The 18,189-nt window shown below is 35.5% G+C and overlaps 1 protein-coding gene across 2 annotated transcripts in view; it reads left to right on the top strand.

Annotated features, from left to right (window-relative positions):
- htr4 (5-hydroxytryptamine receptor 4) overlaps positions 1-18,189 on the top strand; it is a 146,715-nt gene that overhangs the window by 90,363 nt on the left and 38,163 nt on the right. For both annotated transcript variants that reach the window (XM_008420849.2, XM_008420850.2), the window contains exons 5-6: positions 11,365-11,518; positions 15,265-15,872. In XM_008420849.2, the coding sequence (XP_008419071.1) occupies positions 11,365-11,518; positions 15,265-15,872 (762 nt within the window). The remainder of the gene's footprint in view (positions 1-11,364; positions 11,519-15,264; positions 15,873-18,189) is intronic.

Here is an 18,189-nt window from a genome sequence, read left to right as displayed (position 1 = left end):
GTGCACACTAGGCAAACTTATACACACCTTTCAGAGTTCTAACAAGAGTTTTACCTACAGATAAAATAAGATGCCTTTCACAACTTTTCCTGGGCCCTTACTTTAGTGTTTAACTACAGAATAAAAGTGAGTAAAAACACAATCTAACTGATATCTGATTTATTCAATCACTTTCTTTTTGGCAGCTGTGTGATTACATCTGGTTATTAGCCTTTGTACTCCTTACTGCTTCTAGATAGCAGCTAAATTTATTATAACGCACATGGCGGTTCTATAGCATAGAGCGAGAGTGTAAGTTACTAGGTACTAAAGGTATTGTGCCAAAATGTTAAAGGCTAGAGGTAAGAGGGAAAAGTAGATTTAGGACTGAATAGACTTAACTACCACCCATGCTCCTCAGAGACAAATGTTCATAATACATATTCCCAGTATAGTCATATTTTACAGGCAGAATTTTATTTATGTGGCTTTGGCTTGTAAAAAAGCATTTTGTTTATTGGATTTATCAACGCTTTGGTGCAACATCATCACTATATCTTATTGTTTCAGTATAAGTTAACCATGACAACTGTAGATTACAGCGTATTACAACTGCATATTTAAGTTACAATTTCTAATTATTCTCAAAAACACAAAACATGTTATATTATTAAGTGAACATTTGTGCTAACAAATTTGGGAAGTACTGAATAAAAGAGAATAAAAATAAATAATAAAAAAACTGAAGGAAGATTTAGCTGAACTGACTTTCAAACAAAGTTTGATTCCTAAGAAACAGAAGTAGAATGGGGATGGTATGTGGGTGGCTCACATCAGCTAATAACAACCAAGGACAATTTTCAGCTAAGACAAGCTACGGATGAGGAAATGATCTTTTCATAAAATTTCCTTGCTGGAGGAGCTTTGTCATCTTTTATACGAGCAGCTGCCTTCACATACTGGCACAGCAGTGCTTCCATTTCTAGTTTATAGCAAAACAATCACCACAATTTCCTTGTAAATCATGTCACATCTTCCCGTGAATCCAATTTCCGTTCTTACTGTAATTGGCTGCTTGTTTGGGTGTTTTTGTTGGAGCTTTTATCTTTGTGCTATTAAGGAACAAGATGTATTGTCTTTGCACATCATCCAGTATTTCATTCTTGAATTCATTTTCTATTTTACTTGCCCTTTTCTTCTTTAACTCTGACATGCACATGCTTTTCATCTGAATATTGCACTGTAAACACTCAAAGTAAGACCTCAGACATGTCAAAACAGTTTTAAAAGTCATCAGTTATTTTAATTTAAAAACAAAATGGAAAAACTGTTTTTGGTTTAACATGTGCACTGAAACCTGATCCATCATTTTGTTACACTGTCCTTTGAAAAGACAGATCTATTCTGTCTAGTGACAGATCAGGTTTTTCCTTATCCAGTTCTTCTTCTGTAGGAAGAGTTGAAGTTCCCAAGCTTTGCTTGTTCTCAATGTCTCAAGTCAAATAAATGAAAATAAATAAAAAAAAACTTTTTTTGTAAACATGAAAGACTTACAGAAATAGAGCATGAAAGAATATTCTTATGTAAAACTGCAGGATTTGACCATGAGCTAATGAAAATGTCCTTTAAGCCTTTGAAGCAAAACCTAAGTGTGACTCTAAGTTGATATGTAAGGCTAAGTAGAGGTCTAAAAATATCCAAGACACACAGATATATTAATATTAATGAATAACAAAAACTGGCACTGGAACAAGCTTCATCAGATTTAATGCTGGGTTTTGCTTAATCTTAATCTTTTGGACCAATACTTACTTCCTCCCTGTGCAGAAATGAATCTGTCTGAGTTTGATCATTTATTACTGATGCTTCAGCAATGACTTTTTCCTATTAGATAAACAATTAGTTTTGACATTCATTTTATTGCATCAGGTAAACACATATGAAACATGTTGTTAATATTCAGAAATAGTGCTACAAAAATCAAAAATATGTTACGTTTTCATAAAGAGGCTGCAAAAAGTTGGCTCTGAAAACTCAAGAATACAGTGTTCTTTATATAACAACCTACAGATTTAGTTTTTCTTTCAGACCTGAGTTGAATGGTGCTTAATTAAATGATTAATCCCTTTGCATAGCAGCATACAATCCACAGCAGATTCTAACCACGTTGAAACACCGATTAGAAGAATACATTTCAGGTATTTGTGTAGCTTCAGAGACAATCTTGTTGAGAAAATAAAATCCTCACTGAGTTGGGCAGTATTCCCAGAGGTGTTTTATTTAGTTTAACTAAGGACTGAAATCCTTTAAGGATCTTGTGAACTTTGATGTTTATTTTAGTGAAGTAGGTCAGACAAACATCTTGAGGCAGAAACTGTTGGTTCAACTGCATGCTAGTGATGTTTTCTGTTTCAAAGAAAAAACAAGCACAATTTTATTATTATTATTATTATTTTAGTTGAAGCTCATAAATCTTTTGGTTAAACTTTTTGCTCCCTTTCTACTATTTAGTGCAGAACATTGGATAGGTTGGGAAATGGATGTTTAATACAGTCGTTCAGCTCACAGACTGTTTAGGACTGTTGACAAGGCCGTGGCTTGGATCAAGGTCTTATAGATGGTAGTAAAAGCGCAAAGGCATTTTCTCTGACATGCAGCTCTACCCTGAAGGCACAGATAATGATAAAACATATGAGTGGAAACCACCGAGTTGCTCTGTTAACTGGGGTTAAGTGCTTTAGGTGAGAACCTTTTGATCACATATAATATGAAGTATTTTCTGAATTTGAAACTGATGTGAGGTTTTGGGTCGAAGTTGTCCAAGAGGCAGAGAGGCTTGACATTATGATTTCAGGAAGAGCAGCTTGCTCGATGATTAAAAAAATAAACATTTTCACATTTAATCACAGATACTTTGCAATTTATACTAGTTATTTCACAGTGCATCAGTTCAGTTCATTATTTAAATTAATTTAAAGAGCTTTCTATCTAAGGAAGTCCAGCAGATTTCCTTGACTTGCAGCACTGCCTCTTCCTAAACAACCACGTAGCGTCAAAAGGCAATCAATTAAGTTGAGTAGTGGACTTTTACAGAAATATATACAGAAATCCTTCATAGCGGGCATAGATATAGGGATAGTGGAGAGGAAAAAGTTCAGTTTTTAATGCATGATTCAGTTTTTCTTATTTTCTTGTGCTATCATATTCACCTGGATGGAAGAGGCTCTGGCTTTAATATCAAGGATGGGCACTTTATAAATGATATGGTAAGGTCAATGTGCAATGTGGCTTTAAACAAAATTAAATAAATAAAAAGAGAGAAAGTGGAATCTGTTCACCGTAGAGAAAACCTGTGATTGATTTGTGACAGGTAGAGTGGTGGCTCAAAGATCAAGCCTCTAGACAAATTTTCTCACTCTGCATTGTGGGCTGCCAGCTGCCACAGGTTTATCAGAATAGCCAAGAAAATATAAAAAAAAAACTGTTGTCCAGAGGCCTGACCTCTGCTCCTGTGGAAGATCAGGCTCAAGAAGCACATTTTGGACGCAAACCACAATTTCAGTCATCTGTGTGCTTATCTATTAACTTACAGAGGGATGGAGCATGTGTTTATAACAGACTTTAAAACAGCCTGTTTACCATCTGGACAGTGTTTATATTTGTCTGAATATGTTGTTTTTTTTTTTTTTTTGCAATAATGCTTTAAAAAGCAACTATTGCAATAGCCCTATTTATGTTCAAAAGCTGTTCAGCTGTTTAATAAAATGAACTGCTCTTATCTCAGCTTTGCCAAGGTAAATCTCTGTTTTAAGCATCATAATTGATAGATGTTGATGTATTTATTTTAATATCAGCAACTGCTTCATGATGTTCCAACCTAAAATAATCTAAATGTTTTAGAGCTTCAGGTGTCAACTGAGTGAAATGCCTTTGGAAATACCATTTCCAACATTTTTATGTTTTAGAGATTGATGGGGAAGAAGGATGTTGTTGCTCAATTCTGGGTCCACTGCTTTTCTCTCTGTATTTACTGCCTCTGGGTTCTATCCTCAGGAAACATGGGATTTCATTTCATTGTTRCGCTGATGACTGTCAGATTTATTTGCCCCTGAAGCAGAAGGATGTACATTCTATCAAACATCTCCTGGCATGTCTAGGTGATATTAAAGCTTGGTTGGCCTTGAACTTTTTAAATTTTAATGAAAACAAAACAGAGATGATTGTGTTTGGACCCAGTGGCTCCTGTGAGTCCTCCTCTGTTGACCTGGGACCCTTGGAGGTATATTTGAAACCTGTTATTACAGATCTTGGTTTTAAGGTGGACAGTGATTTTAAATTGGGCAGCCAAATCAGAGCAGTGGTTAAGTCCAGCTTTTATCATTTAAGGCGATTGGCATCAGTGAAATCTTTTCTTTCCAGGCAGCATTTTGAAACAGTGATCCATGCTTTTATTTCAACTCGATTGGATTACTGTAACTCACTTTATCTGGGAGTCAGTCAGTCGCTGCTCTCACGTCTGCAGCTGGTTCAGAATGCTGCTGCACGACTTTCAACTCCAGCGGGATCTAGTTTTAAATTGTATGTTTTTGTTTTTAAACTGTAAGAGTTTTTTTTAAATTTTTTTTTATTGTGTTTTAATGTGCAGCACTTTGTATCAGCTGTGGTTGTTTTAAAGTGCTTTATGAATAAAGTTGGTATGGTATGGTATGTTTGTCATCTAAACAAAACAGTCAATGAAGAAAGAAAATATTTATCCTGTGCTTATAGTAAATCTTTAGGGAAGCATATGGTGATGCATCACGAAATCACAACAGAAGAAGGCAAGCGACTTTTAAATGTATCACGTAAAAATGCACACTGTCTAAAGCCTGGAACACAATTAAAGAATAATCATGTTGCAAGTGCAAGTAGATGTTAAAATAATCCGATGAAAAATAGAGAAATTATGTCTTACTTTCTTGAAACATAAATTGGTATAGATAGATGTGTTGTAGAAATAGATACATCTTGTTTTGTTGTAGGAAATACACCTTTCTTTCAAAAATCTACATCTTCATCTACACAACCTGGTACGGTTTCATATGGTGCGTACATAAAATCAGGGATAAGATTTTATTACATTACGTTATATAGTCGTGTTTCCTTATCTTTTCAATAACTAAATTACTGAATATTAATTTTCTTTCTTAAATCGACTCTGTGTGTCGATGAAACACATTTGGTAAACCAGCATAGGCATCTGAAATCTGGAACAACACATGATCAAATTAAATACAAACTTTAGATTTATTACCGTCAAACGAGTCAGAGTTTAGTGTCAAGTCAAGTTTTGAAAAACTAACTAAAGTACCAAATTATGAACAAAATGAAAAGATAAACAAAATGTGAGTTCCATGAAAGCAATGAAAGCAAAGTTATTGTTTAGTTTGTCAAAGAAAAGTGAAGTAAGGATATCAACACTCAGATGCTTCTGCTTTATTCTTCATCACTTGGCTGACAAACAACAAAGGTTTTCTTTGTAAGTGTGACAAAGAAAACAAAAAAGTCACACTGAAAGAATGAGAAGATAAAGGAGAAGGGAACTGAATAGTAGCATGAAATAAAACTGAGCAGCTGCAAATAAAGCTTCTTATTCATAATTTAAGCTGACGATCCTGAAAAAGTCTCTGAATAGAGGCTGAAAATAACAACTGCTGCAAGCAGGATGCGCCAACATAAAGGCATTCAGTTGTAAAGTGGCTAACTCAGAGATATTCACAACATAAAGCAGAAGAAAATCAGGAAATGAACATTGAGAATGAAAGAGTCTTTTATCAGAATTGAAATATAATTGCATACTCACTGGAGTATCTGTTTTGTCCTGATGAAGTGGTATAGTAAAGTAAAATCCTCATTTGTGCTTCCTAACCAGCTTTTTGTCTTTACAAACATTGAAGATGAATGCTGTTTACAGCATTTAATGGCGTAGAGCACAATTAAATAAAGTAGAAGCAATTCTGGTGGATAAAAGATGAATACTTTGTCTAGTACTTAACATTTTATATTTTCATACAGGCATATTTCCGAAAGGCATTATATTGGTAAGTAGTCAAACAGACATGCCAGGTCCCGACGTTAAAGGGTAAGATATTTAAAATCTAGCACCTTATGGACCACACTGGAAATGTCCAATAGCCCACATTTACCTAAACATCAAAGCATTCATCATAATCTTCTGTTTCCATTAACTAACCAAAATGCCTATTTGTTAGCATTTATCACACTGCTCCAAAATTAGGTACGTTTCACATTTTAACATGTGGTGATGGTGGATATCTTATGCTCTGCTGTGACAAACATTATTACATGCTCATAGAGTCACGCTAACACCAGTACTGCATCAAAGTTTACTGATGAAGTTTGTCATGACTCATACAAGTGTATAAAAACAAGGTTTCCACATGCAGCACTGAACTTTTTGGATCTAAAATCTAAACACTAAAGTACTGCAACTTCATTTGACATTCTCTGAAATACTACTCGCAAATGTTCATTAATCTTTGTAAAAGTACAGCAGCAATGCAGAAAATTAAAGCAATGCAGTTTTGTTTACTTCCAGATAAGAATAATTACTACGTTGTGCATGGCGTTCTGTATTCGAATCTGTAGACAGTTGTCCTTTGCAGATGTCACATGTGCTGCTGCTGCATGCGAATGTAGAGCGCAGCAGTACACTTTGGGTTTGGCCGGTCTCAGAAACCAGCCTTCAAGTAAATAATGTCAGAATAAAAATGTCAGAAATAAACAGAGTGACGTGTTTTGCGGATCAAAGGGAAGAAGGGGCCATTTAAAGTGCCCGTGGTCATGACATGCTGCCATTCAACTGTGCTTTGCCTGCTTCTAATCTTACTCAGGCTAATGTGTTGAAGAATAGGAATGTGCTCCTCTGTCCACATCTAATTCCTTTCTGTGAGCACTTAAGCTGCGGGGGTTTCTTGGATACAGCTTGCTGGAAGTCGTGTGTGTCTGTGGTTCTGGACACTTGTATTGACAAAATTCAAGGATTCACATTTGCAGACTTGAAGGGGAGTTCTGTCATTCAGACCTGCACATCCACCATTAAAGAATCAATCTGCAACCTTTCAACACAACTACTTTGGGAATTTAAAGAGAAAAGGGGCCTCTTGACCTTTTTTTTCTTAATGCCACAGCACATGGAGACCACACACAGTACCCACAAGCACTCCAAATTACTGGTGGCTGTGAAATGCCACGCACTGCAAGTAGGTAATGAGTTAGGATCACAGAGGAGCAGGCAGGGAAGCATCCACAGTGACTGACGATGGCATAAACTGGATTAGCTCTAATGCTCCTGCAGCAGAGCATAGTGTTCACTCAGCCTCCTGAGAAAAGGCAAAGGTTAAAAAAGTGTATCAGCTCAGCCTCTGCGGAAAGGAAATTTATGAGCTAGATGTTAAAACTTTCTTTTAAAATGTGCCCGAGCTTAATCAGATATTCATGTGGGGATTTCTAAAAATGAAATAATTGGGATTTGTAGTGCTTTGAGGTAGAATAACAGCGGCAGCACAACCAAAATAAATAAAAAAAATACACAGCTTTGATTATCCTTTATTTTCTAGAAGGTAACAACATTATAATACATTTCTCAACTGTTGATATGATATATACAAGATTTATTACTTTAACTTGGACTTATTCCCTTCATTAAAACAATACAAGAGATAGTTGTTTCTGGTAGAAACATGATTTCATACTGAAACCCTCATAATTTGCTACAGTACTTACATATCATTTGTGTCTTACAAAATTCAAGGAAGTGAAGTGAAGTGGTCATCTTCCCAGTAAGGAATTTTGCTTCATTTTTTTAAGATTCGGGGTTGATTAAAACATGAGAAATTTTTGAAAACTAATATCTGACTTGTGGTGCAGAAAAAAACAGATCTTAAAATTAAGAACATTGATGGGATTTTTTATTTTTTTTTTGCTATGTGTAATACAATTGACAGCATAACCCACATTTAGCAGAGGAACTAAACTAGATAGTTCTCTCATGTAAATGTCCTTCATGTGGGACTTGCAGACATCACAGTGGGCTGATGTTTTAACTGGGCATGGATGGTGATTGTGGAGGCTTTGGACTTCAGCAATTCAATATACATAGGTCCATTGTTTATGCGAGATTGAGTGGGGGGCAGCAACAAAACTAGGAGAGATACACAGACATACCTTTCCTCAGATGCTCGATCAATCTCATTTTAGAAAATCCCAAGACTTTCCCTGACTGTAAGGGACATACCATCCTGATCTGAACACACTCTGCCCAAGAACACCACAAACAGGAGAGCAACCCACATGGCAAACCACCAACTCTTTGTGCTAAGAATCAGGTCATGGTTCTTTCATTCAAGGATCTTTCTAAGCATTCACTATTCCACAACAAGGAAAAATGCTTCACTAATTAATCAAAATATTAGAAGTGAGCCTCACAATCAATATTTCAGCATTGGCACAATACCTAAATGTAGCCCATTGTCCTAAGACACAGGTTTTTAGTTTTAAAATATTACATCCATCGTGTACCGCCAATGGCTTCAAAAAACCTGCTTGTGTTTTTAAATGTGAAAGGATGTTTGTAGGTGATGCTGTCTGAAGTGAGTATACCTTAAACCATAGCTGAGTACAAGACAAATCTGATTTAAACTAAAATAAGCAGCTGTATTCCACCTGCACATATTTTCACCCATGTTGCACGTCATACCTTCCTCTATATTTATTTTTGCTGCAAAAATACACAATACATGCACTGATGTGGATGAATCAGTGCACATTTAAATACTGTGCCCCACATGTGATGCAGTTGGACATTATTTTTGGCATAGCTGGAATGTTCAAAGGCCCACACAAATAACCCGTTTGCAAACATACGCCTACACATCGAAACATCAGGTCAGAAAGTTTAGCCGGTTGACTTTGTCAGTTTCCTGTAATCTGAGGACAGTTAAGCTCCGGCTTGTTTGCACAAACAAACACTTCCACATGCAGAGATGAAGCGGATTTGTTACAGTATGCGTTTATCTCATAAACCCTCTTCTGTTTGTTCACTTTTTTTTTATCTTAATGTATTTTAGTCTCACTTGTTTTATTTTGTGTATTTAATATTAATATGGCTTCAAGCAATCCGTTTCCTCCTTCCTTCCTTCACATAATTATCTAATATGTTTGCATTTTTATTCATCCTTTTCAGATAAAGTGTAGCTATTTGGATAAGATTGACTGATCTCATGCTGTCTGGGGTTGAATTATACTCTGAACCTTTCTGTGAGAAGTTTGCATGTTTTCCCATCCTGTGGGTTTTCTGTGTGTACTCTGGTTTCCTCCAACAGACTAAAGACGTTAATGTAATTAACTGTCCTTTAGTTATGACTATGGACAGCCATGGTTGTCTGTCCTGTGTCTTTCTGTAAAAAACTGATGACCTGTACAAGGTATAAACAGTGACTGCTGAGGATAGGCAGTAGTAGTAGGAGGATTGAACAAGTATAGAAAATGGGTAGATCGTAGAAGTAATATTGTACACAAAATGCCTAAAGCACAGATTTTATCATTCAGATGATGAAAAAACATAGAAAGGTAGATGATGAAACATTAACTACATTGTAGTAATAAAGCTAGTGTAGATTTACAGCTGGTGAGAATGCATGCTTGGAGAAGTTGAGCATTGAATATAAAATGGCAGTTTCAGGGCTTTTGCTTTTATTTTAAATATAAAAAATAGCTTGCGATAACTGCAAATAAACATGTTGCCTATAAAGTTTCAGTGGTTTTATAATGTGCATTTTCTTTTTTGTTTAGTTATGAACCCAGGTCAATAACGTTTGATTGTCTAATGGATAAGAAAGACACTAACATTTATGAACAGTTTTTTTTTTATTTAAACATCTAAGCATCAGAAAAAATAAGAGAGATAAGATTAAATTAACAATATGAAAAATTAAATTAATTTATTCTCACTGAAATGCATAAAACTTTACACTGCAGCAAGATAAAGTTTACAACATAACAAATGGATAAGTAGCAATGAATAAAAAAGTAAAAATCTTATCACAAACAAATTATATCAACATGTTTAGCTGTCTGTAAAAGTAGACGTATATTGTATACAATATACACATGGAATTCTGCACATGGAAGCAGAATTCCTTGACAAGCTCCAGAACTCCATGCATCATAGTAAGTCAGTATCATTTTCTCTCCTCTATTGGCAGGTTTGCTAATAGTTCTGATCTTGTTCTTGTTTTTAACACAGCAAGTGCATCATTGCAGCTGACAGAATTCCATGTAAAAATAGCCAATATCCGCTTTGTGCTACTTCGTTGTGGATAAACCGAACACAGTGACATCAGCTCTATTTTCAGTGGGGAATCATGTGGAAAGTTCAGAGCATGTCATATTCAGAATAAAATAATTTATTTCTGGTAACATTAAAACAGAATTAAAATATTTTCTAAGTCAGAAGGTCTTTTCATCCACATGTTTTATACAATTAAAACATGTCTTCTGTCCTAGAGGAGCATTTACCCACAATGTGCAATAGAAACAGCAAACCTAGTTTCTCTTGAATTCAAAATATTTTAAACTACACAATCCTGAGGTTTCCATCTTGTTTAGCTGATTTTATGAATATATTTGAATGTAAGTGCTGTAAAACACTCACATATTTTGTTTGCACACTAACCCAATGATTATGTTTAATTTTATGTTTACAGAAAATGTTTGATTTTTTTTTTTATCCTGTAAAACAATTACAGCACCGCAGCAACCTAACTTTGACTCATCCAGAAAATATTGTTGCCCTAACCAAGTGGTTGATTTCCACTTGTTTGATCTGCAGGCTATCTGCAGTGAAAACAACTCAAATACACAAAATAATTCAGAAGGTATATTCACTAAAAAATAAATAAGGACAGTAGGATTACAAAAACATCTGGGTTAAGACATGACAGCTGAATAAAATATGTGGAATATGTTTTTTTTTCAGTTTTACCTTTTCTGTGTAGATATGTAATGCAACATTGGTATTGGGTTAGAATGTTTTTGCAAATTCATGGGAGCATAGTTTTGCTAATTATGCCAAGAGAGCTTATTTAAAATATAGAACAATAAACAAAATCAGAGCAGCACACTGCAACTTTTGGTATTTTCCATGAACAAAACACTTTTGATTAAAAGGCTGGGCTGCTGTCACTGGGATAAAACCTAATTTTCATACTTGTTAGTTTATTGGCAGCTTGATTTCTTTTGGCTGCTTCTGATGAACTGAAAAACCTGCTAAGTCTTTTGATTTGAGTTGATGCAATTTTCCTCCCTGCAATGATCTCTCTGCAGGTACTACGCTATCTGCTGCAAGCCGCTGGTCTACCGGAACAAAATGACGCCCTTGCGAGTGGCTTTAATGATCGGTGGCTGCTGGGTCATTCCCACTTTCATCTCTTTCCTGCCCATCATGCAGGGCTGGAACAGCATCGGTATCGACCACCTGGTGAGTCGCAGGAGTTTGAGTTACAGCTTGAAAAAGATTTATTTTAGACTTTTGGTTACTTAGTTATGCACTTTATATATTGTCAAATATTTTGAACATCTCAGTGGGCAACAAAGCAATTGCAGGGAAACAAAGCTATAAAAAAATAATCGCAAATACAAGTCTTTCAGAACATTGTTTGTGTAAGCGGTTAGTGTCCACATGCAGCAATGAGATAAATTGTTGTCTTGTGGATCTTTGTTTACTAGGGTGAAGAAATGCCTCATATGTTGCCATGAAAACAACGTAAACATGCCAACAAATGAAACACCGACAGCACAGGCTGTCAGTTTTTGTTTCTTCAACTCAAATGTAAATGATGTGTTCTGAATGAAGTGTTTTGTTTTAGCAATATATTTTCTCAATTATTTAATTTGAAGAGCTGAAAGTTTGAACCAAAACATGTTTTATTCTAGAATCAAAATGTTTTCTTGGAAGGAGGGTAGTATTTAAAAGCAGATATTATTATATAAATGCTAAAGTTTAGCATTTAAAGTAAATTGTTGAAATGTACATCTGGTTTTAAATGGAGTACAGTAAGCTTAGTTAAATATTCAAAGAGGTTTAAAAGGTTTCTATCTAAGGAAGTCAGTAACTCCACTGAACTCCACTTGCACTATTCACTTCTGGACAAGCATGTAATGAATATGAAACCATTTGAATTTAGTTGCTGGCTTTACAGCAATCCTTTATACCGAGCGGCACTGGAGTGGAAAATCTCCCCAAGAACGAAACATTCATGAGAGTGAAAAAGTCAACAGCAGAAAATTGAGAGCAAATCATCATATCAGCTTTATGTTCCACAATGTTCGATAATTAAATTAAAGAAATAACCTAAAATTAAAAAAATATATATATCAAAAAGCACAAATGAAAAACAAGCACCCAAGAATTGGTCCGTTAGACAGACAGACCATACTTTTTGTCAGGCAACACTGGTTACACAATTAAAGTAATTTTCTAAACTTTATTTGTTTGTAAGTATGATTAAAAGACTTATCCAACAAATTAATTCAGGTTCTGTGTGTTAAAAATGCTACACATCGTTGCCAATACAGAAGTAAATCTCTCTAGCTCCTCCGTGTTATTGCCAGCTGAAATCACGTCTGAGTTACTCGTCAAGGGGGAGACTGGACCGCTCAGTTTGGCCAAAGTTTAGCCAAAGAACACATACACACACATATTTCATTCCCTTTTTTTCCAAATACACACAAACATGAGTTTAGTGCAGCTGCAATCCAAAGTTAGCCCCATGCAGTGGCAGCAGATCTCTGCGGGTCTAATTAGAGCTGTTTGAATATTCTGTGAAGCCAGTCACTTTTGGCACAAACTAGAGCTCTGAAACTCAGCAAAATAAACCAGGACTAAGGTGACAAGAGGCAGACTTTGCAACATCTCGGTAGTTGTTTGTGCTGTCCTATGTTATTGTTGTGGTTTTCAGGAATTCCTTCTATCTACTGACCAGAGAGGGTTTCACCCTCAATCCCAAGACAAGTCAACAAGTTTTGAGTCTGGTTTTGGGCTCTGTAATGATACACCACGAGAAAACAGTAATTTAGCAGCTGCCAGACACTTTACTGAACTTATGTTGTAATTAAGTATTGGAGATATGACCCACTGATGAGAATCCTTAGATAATTTAGATTTCTCTTCAAGAATTTGAATATAAAACCATTTAAGAAGGATTAAATAAGGTAGATTTTCTTTTTCCTTTTTTTAACAGTTTTTTACAGTTGGGCAGTTATTAGCCGACAAATTGAAAATCTGCCAGCTCCAATTCCATCAGCCATTGCTAATTTAGAAGTTAGTCCATCCTTGACATTCCATATGTCACCACGTTTCTTTGCTGGCTTCTTGAAGCACCTGTTGGGTTTGCAGCAGAGCAGATATGCATGTAATGTACATCCAAGGTGAAGCTGTAAAGTTGGAAGTGCTATATGCTACTAATGGCTGTGAGCAAAGAACAAGTTATTGTGTTTTATCCCGTTTATAACCCAACTCTCTCACTGCTGTGTCCCTTTAAGCAAGAGATTCAACAGCGTTAACAGACACTGACAAACAAAATCTTTAAAATTTCTTTTTTAAACAGACTATTTACTGAAAAGAAAGAAGTTTCCATCTGGGGGTGAAGATTTATTTTTTATTTATCTCTTTTTCCTAAGCTGAGTGTACTACACAAGTAAAACTTAGATTTCACTTGGATTAATGATGATGTGTTGAGGCTGGGTTTTGGTGAATGAGCAGGGGAGAATGTGGAATTTTTAATGGATTGTTTCAAGTCTAAAGATGTCTTATATCACAGCAAATCACAGTTCAGAAGTTCAAGTTCTAATACTAAATATGCTTTACACTTGCTGTATTAAAGTAAAAGATAAATAAAAGATTTAGTTACAGAAGTAAGTAGAAAAACGTGATTCTCAGGTTCAAATAAAAAGAAATGGAATGAGGTGGAATGTACAAATTTAACTAAATTCATCCAGTATATAACTGCTCTTACTTAACAAAGTAGGAGTTTACAGACTAATCAATCCTTGATTTATCTTACATAATCTCTCAATATAGTCTGCAGTCTTTGGTTATGCTCTCTCCTCTTCAGCTAACCCTGCATTTTTTTGTCTGAGATGCACCAGACAGTAGATTTTTGTTTGGTTAACTACTTCTGCTTTTATTTGCCCATATATTTTTGAATTATCATGCAAATGCACCTATAATCCAAGCTCAGTTAAAGAGTAGAAAATAAATACCCTTAATTGTCCCACCTTGGGGATATTCAGGTGTAATAGCATACATCATACCAGCGGGATTATTATTTAAGATGAGTAAAACTCTGCAAATAACAGCTAAAATATAAAATACCAGCAGGGATGTAAGTACTTATTGATTATGGTAGAAGCAGTATGTAGAACAGCAGCTGTTGGGAGGAAGGATCTAATATAATGCATCTTTGCGCACTCAGGATGCAGCAGTCTGTCTCTGAAGGTGTTTTCTGTTAAACCAGATTTTTCTTCACAATCTCCTGTGTTTTAAGGTGAAATGAAACTATGAAAAAACATACAATTGTATCTCTGTTTCCTGGGCATGTGGAAGAAAAACACGCCTGCATCTCTATTACACCAGACCCATGCAGAGTTTATTACTGAGAATCTTGGCGTTAGTTTCTTCTGATAAACAGCCTGACAGAAAGCTGCATAACTTACATTTATATGACCAATTAAAATAAGTTATATATGCATCTTCATGCAACAAAGTACTAAGCAAGAACACTGTACAGAGGTATGTCACTAGCAAAGAAAATTGCATTGTATGCCATGTTTTTAAATAAACCAAAACCTTGACAGCATAAAAGGACAATTCAGATACACCAAAACTCATCTGTGCCATATACGGCATATTATGGCAAAGTTTCTGTCTGACAAATTGCAAGAGAAGAGAGTGTTTAACATAACTGGTGGCAATATGTTGACAAATAACTCAAACTGTGCAATCTCACCTCTCAGCAATCCACACTGAGAGAGGAGTATGAATTTATTCTTACTTTCTTTTGCAGTTTACATGCTATGAAGGGGTAAAAAATGACAGGACGTTTTTAAAATAGTTCTGAATTTCATAAACATTTGCAAAGCGTTTTTTTCTTCAAAACTATCAATATCTAATTTTAAAATTAACTGCTCTTTACATTGTGTGATTTTTCGTCATGTATTTCCCAGATTGAAGAGAGGCGCCACAATGGAAGCAGCAACTCCACTTCTTGTGTGTTTATGGTCAACAAGCCATACGCCCTCACCTGCTCTTTGGTGGCCTTCTACATCCCTCTGGTCCTCATGGTGCTGGCTTACCAGAGGATCTACATCACGGCTCGCGCACACGCCCTGCAGATCAGCATGCTACAGCGGGCAGGCGGGGCTGGGGCCTGCACTCCTGGTACCTCCGGTTCAAGCCCAGGAGTGGGTGCGACTTCAGAGTCTGCTGACCATCAACGCAACCACCGTATGCGAACAGAAACAAAAGCAGCAAAGACTCTATGCATCATTATGGGATGTTTCTGCCTCTGTTGGGCACCATTCTTTGTCACCAACGTGGTGGACCCATTTATAGGCTATACAGTGCCCGAACAGCTGTGGACCGCCTGCCTGTGGCTGGGTTACATAAACTCCATGCTCAACCCCATTCTCTACGCCTTCCTCAACAAATCCTTCCGCCGTGCCTTCCTCATCATCCTGTGTTGCGGGAGGAAGAGGTATCGCAGGTCATCCATCATTGCAACAGGCACGACCTGCACAGCCACGCAGATCAACGGTTCAACACATGTACTCAAGTAAGTTCTATAAACCATTTCATTTTGTGATTGGAGTCCTGAGGCATCAAGCAACAGAGGATTTATATTAACATTGATTTTATGCATAAACTTTAAGACATGCATGCTTTGGAAGGTTTGCATCATGACACACATACTTCCCTATTATTTTAGAGCCCTATTATTAATAGGTGTTTTATTACGTTAAAACATATAAACAACTGTTGTTCAAATGTCATTTAACAGTTTAAAACAATCATATGTTTGAAGAAGAAACAGACTGAAAATTATGAGAAACTTCCTAATTTTTAAATATTGAATTAAAAGGTTGAGTTGTCGAGTTACAGCACATCTGGTCATTTAAAGCTGCCTTTTATGACTACAGTATATAATTTTTGTACCAAAAGTATAACACTTACATAACATGCATTAATGCTAATCAGCACTGACAAAAGCAAAATATTACATCCTATGTTGTCAGTGGAACTATTTAATTGTTTCTTACAGTTGAATTTATAATTTAATATCTTATATTTCTAACATATGTCTTTGCTTTGGTAGTCTTATACAATTTACAAAAAGACATTAGTGTGTTTGACTTAAAAACTTGTTACTGTTGACATCAGGATAATACAATTTGCAAACATGAGCCATCTGCTGTGAGAACAAACTAACTTCTTTCAAGGTGTTATGGAGATTTTAATTTTTAACTTTAATTCCATAAGTATTTCTCCTAGTCCCTATGGGTTTAAATGATCATTATTCTCTAAGCCTGTTACTTGGAGTTCATGTTTCACCCTGATAAGGACATTATGTTCAGGATGCTCCACAGTTGCCAGTTAAGTGTTTTCCCATCTGTCTTTATGTCTCAATAAGAATCTTATCTTTGTTCATGAATGGCAGTGTGTCACTTTTCATGTCATCTTCATCCTGTTTATGCTGACAGAGATTAATCGCACATGTAAAGTGTAGATGTATTAAAGCAGTAACAAAAAAGGCATTTTATAACCTTTCATGTACTCTCTTTTTTACTTTTTTCATAATTCACTTTACAAATCTGTGTCCGTTAAATAATTATTTGTGTCTCGGTGAATGTCATATTTACATACCGCATAATCCTCTGGCATGGGAAGATAATGCATTTTATATAATCTCCATCTGTTAGGAGATAGTTTATGAAAATGGAATCAGATTCTAAGGAAAAGTTATGTAAACAAAGCAAGACTTTTCTGGTTATTATAGTAATATTTTCTGATTAATATAGTCTTATCCATTCTTTCAAGAATAAATATTATTGTGAGGTTTGTATCTAATTATTGTTGTGCGACCCAGTGTTGCACAAAATCTGTGTTCAGAATGTTTTTCAGTGGATTATTATGTAAATGTATTAGTTTATAAGTGGATAAATATTATTCAGTTAACTTTTGAATTTATTTGGTAATTAGATTAATTAGTGGAATGTGCTGAAATTCAAGAAGAGCTCAGTCAACATGTGACCTTCATTTGTTACACAGTTATTAACTATTCAAGTGCTTTTCGATAGTGAACACTACATTTTCTTATGTTAAGAAAATTCTAGCATTATTGCGTTGCAATTATTACATTATTGAGAGGAGGGATTTCAGCTTTTGTTACTTGTATTGTGGTTCAAACCTAGCCTGGTTACGATGAAATCTGCGTGGAGCAGTGAGGATTTTTCAAGGCAATACAGATTTTTGGATATGGTTTAAGTCTTACTTGCTGATTATCATTACATAGGTTTTCTGGTGAAGTGAGTGGCTTTGATGCAACAGAAAATGAGGAAATCACAAGATAATTATTTTTTCTGCATCATACAATGTATTCATAACCATTATCAGTTTTCATGCCAACATAAGTGCATCGAGTTAAAAGCAAATAGTGGCAGTTTTTTTGTGTTGATGTGCTTAATCCACTTTAAAAATTCAGATTTTAAAGTTTAACTTTCTTTTTGACCTGTTGGTCACTGATTTCAAGTGATTAAGCAAAAAATAATCAACTGATTTTTTTGAAGCTTTAGACATGTAATATTTCCACACACTAGATATTGAACTACTGTGAATTTCCATTCATGGTTTCTTCCAACAGGGATTATCTGTGTTACCTGGCAACACTCAATGTGATATCATCTATTCAGTTGTCGCCAGGCTGCAAACATTACACCTCAGTGCATCTGTGGAAATCCCTAGAGGCTTCAATGATTCCTTGGTCCTGCTTCACTTAGATTTTCCTAATCCTTGTAATGCAAGTATTTAGTCCAAATTATTTATTTATATATATATATATATAGTCCTAGCAAAAGGAGCAAAAATGAGCTCCT

This window comes from Poecilia reticulata, linkage group LG10 (assembly GCF_000633615.1).
Source record: "Poecilia reticulata strain Guanapo linkage group LG10, Guppy_female_1.0+MT, whole genome shotgun sequence".
In the NCBI taxonomy this organism is placed as follows: Eukaryota; Metazoa; Chordata; class Actinopteri; order Cyprinodontiformes; family Poeciliidae; genus Poecilia; species Poecilia reticulata.
Note: the sequence above shows the minus strand (reverse complement) of the source record. Positions and strands in the feature narration are given on the sequence as shown.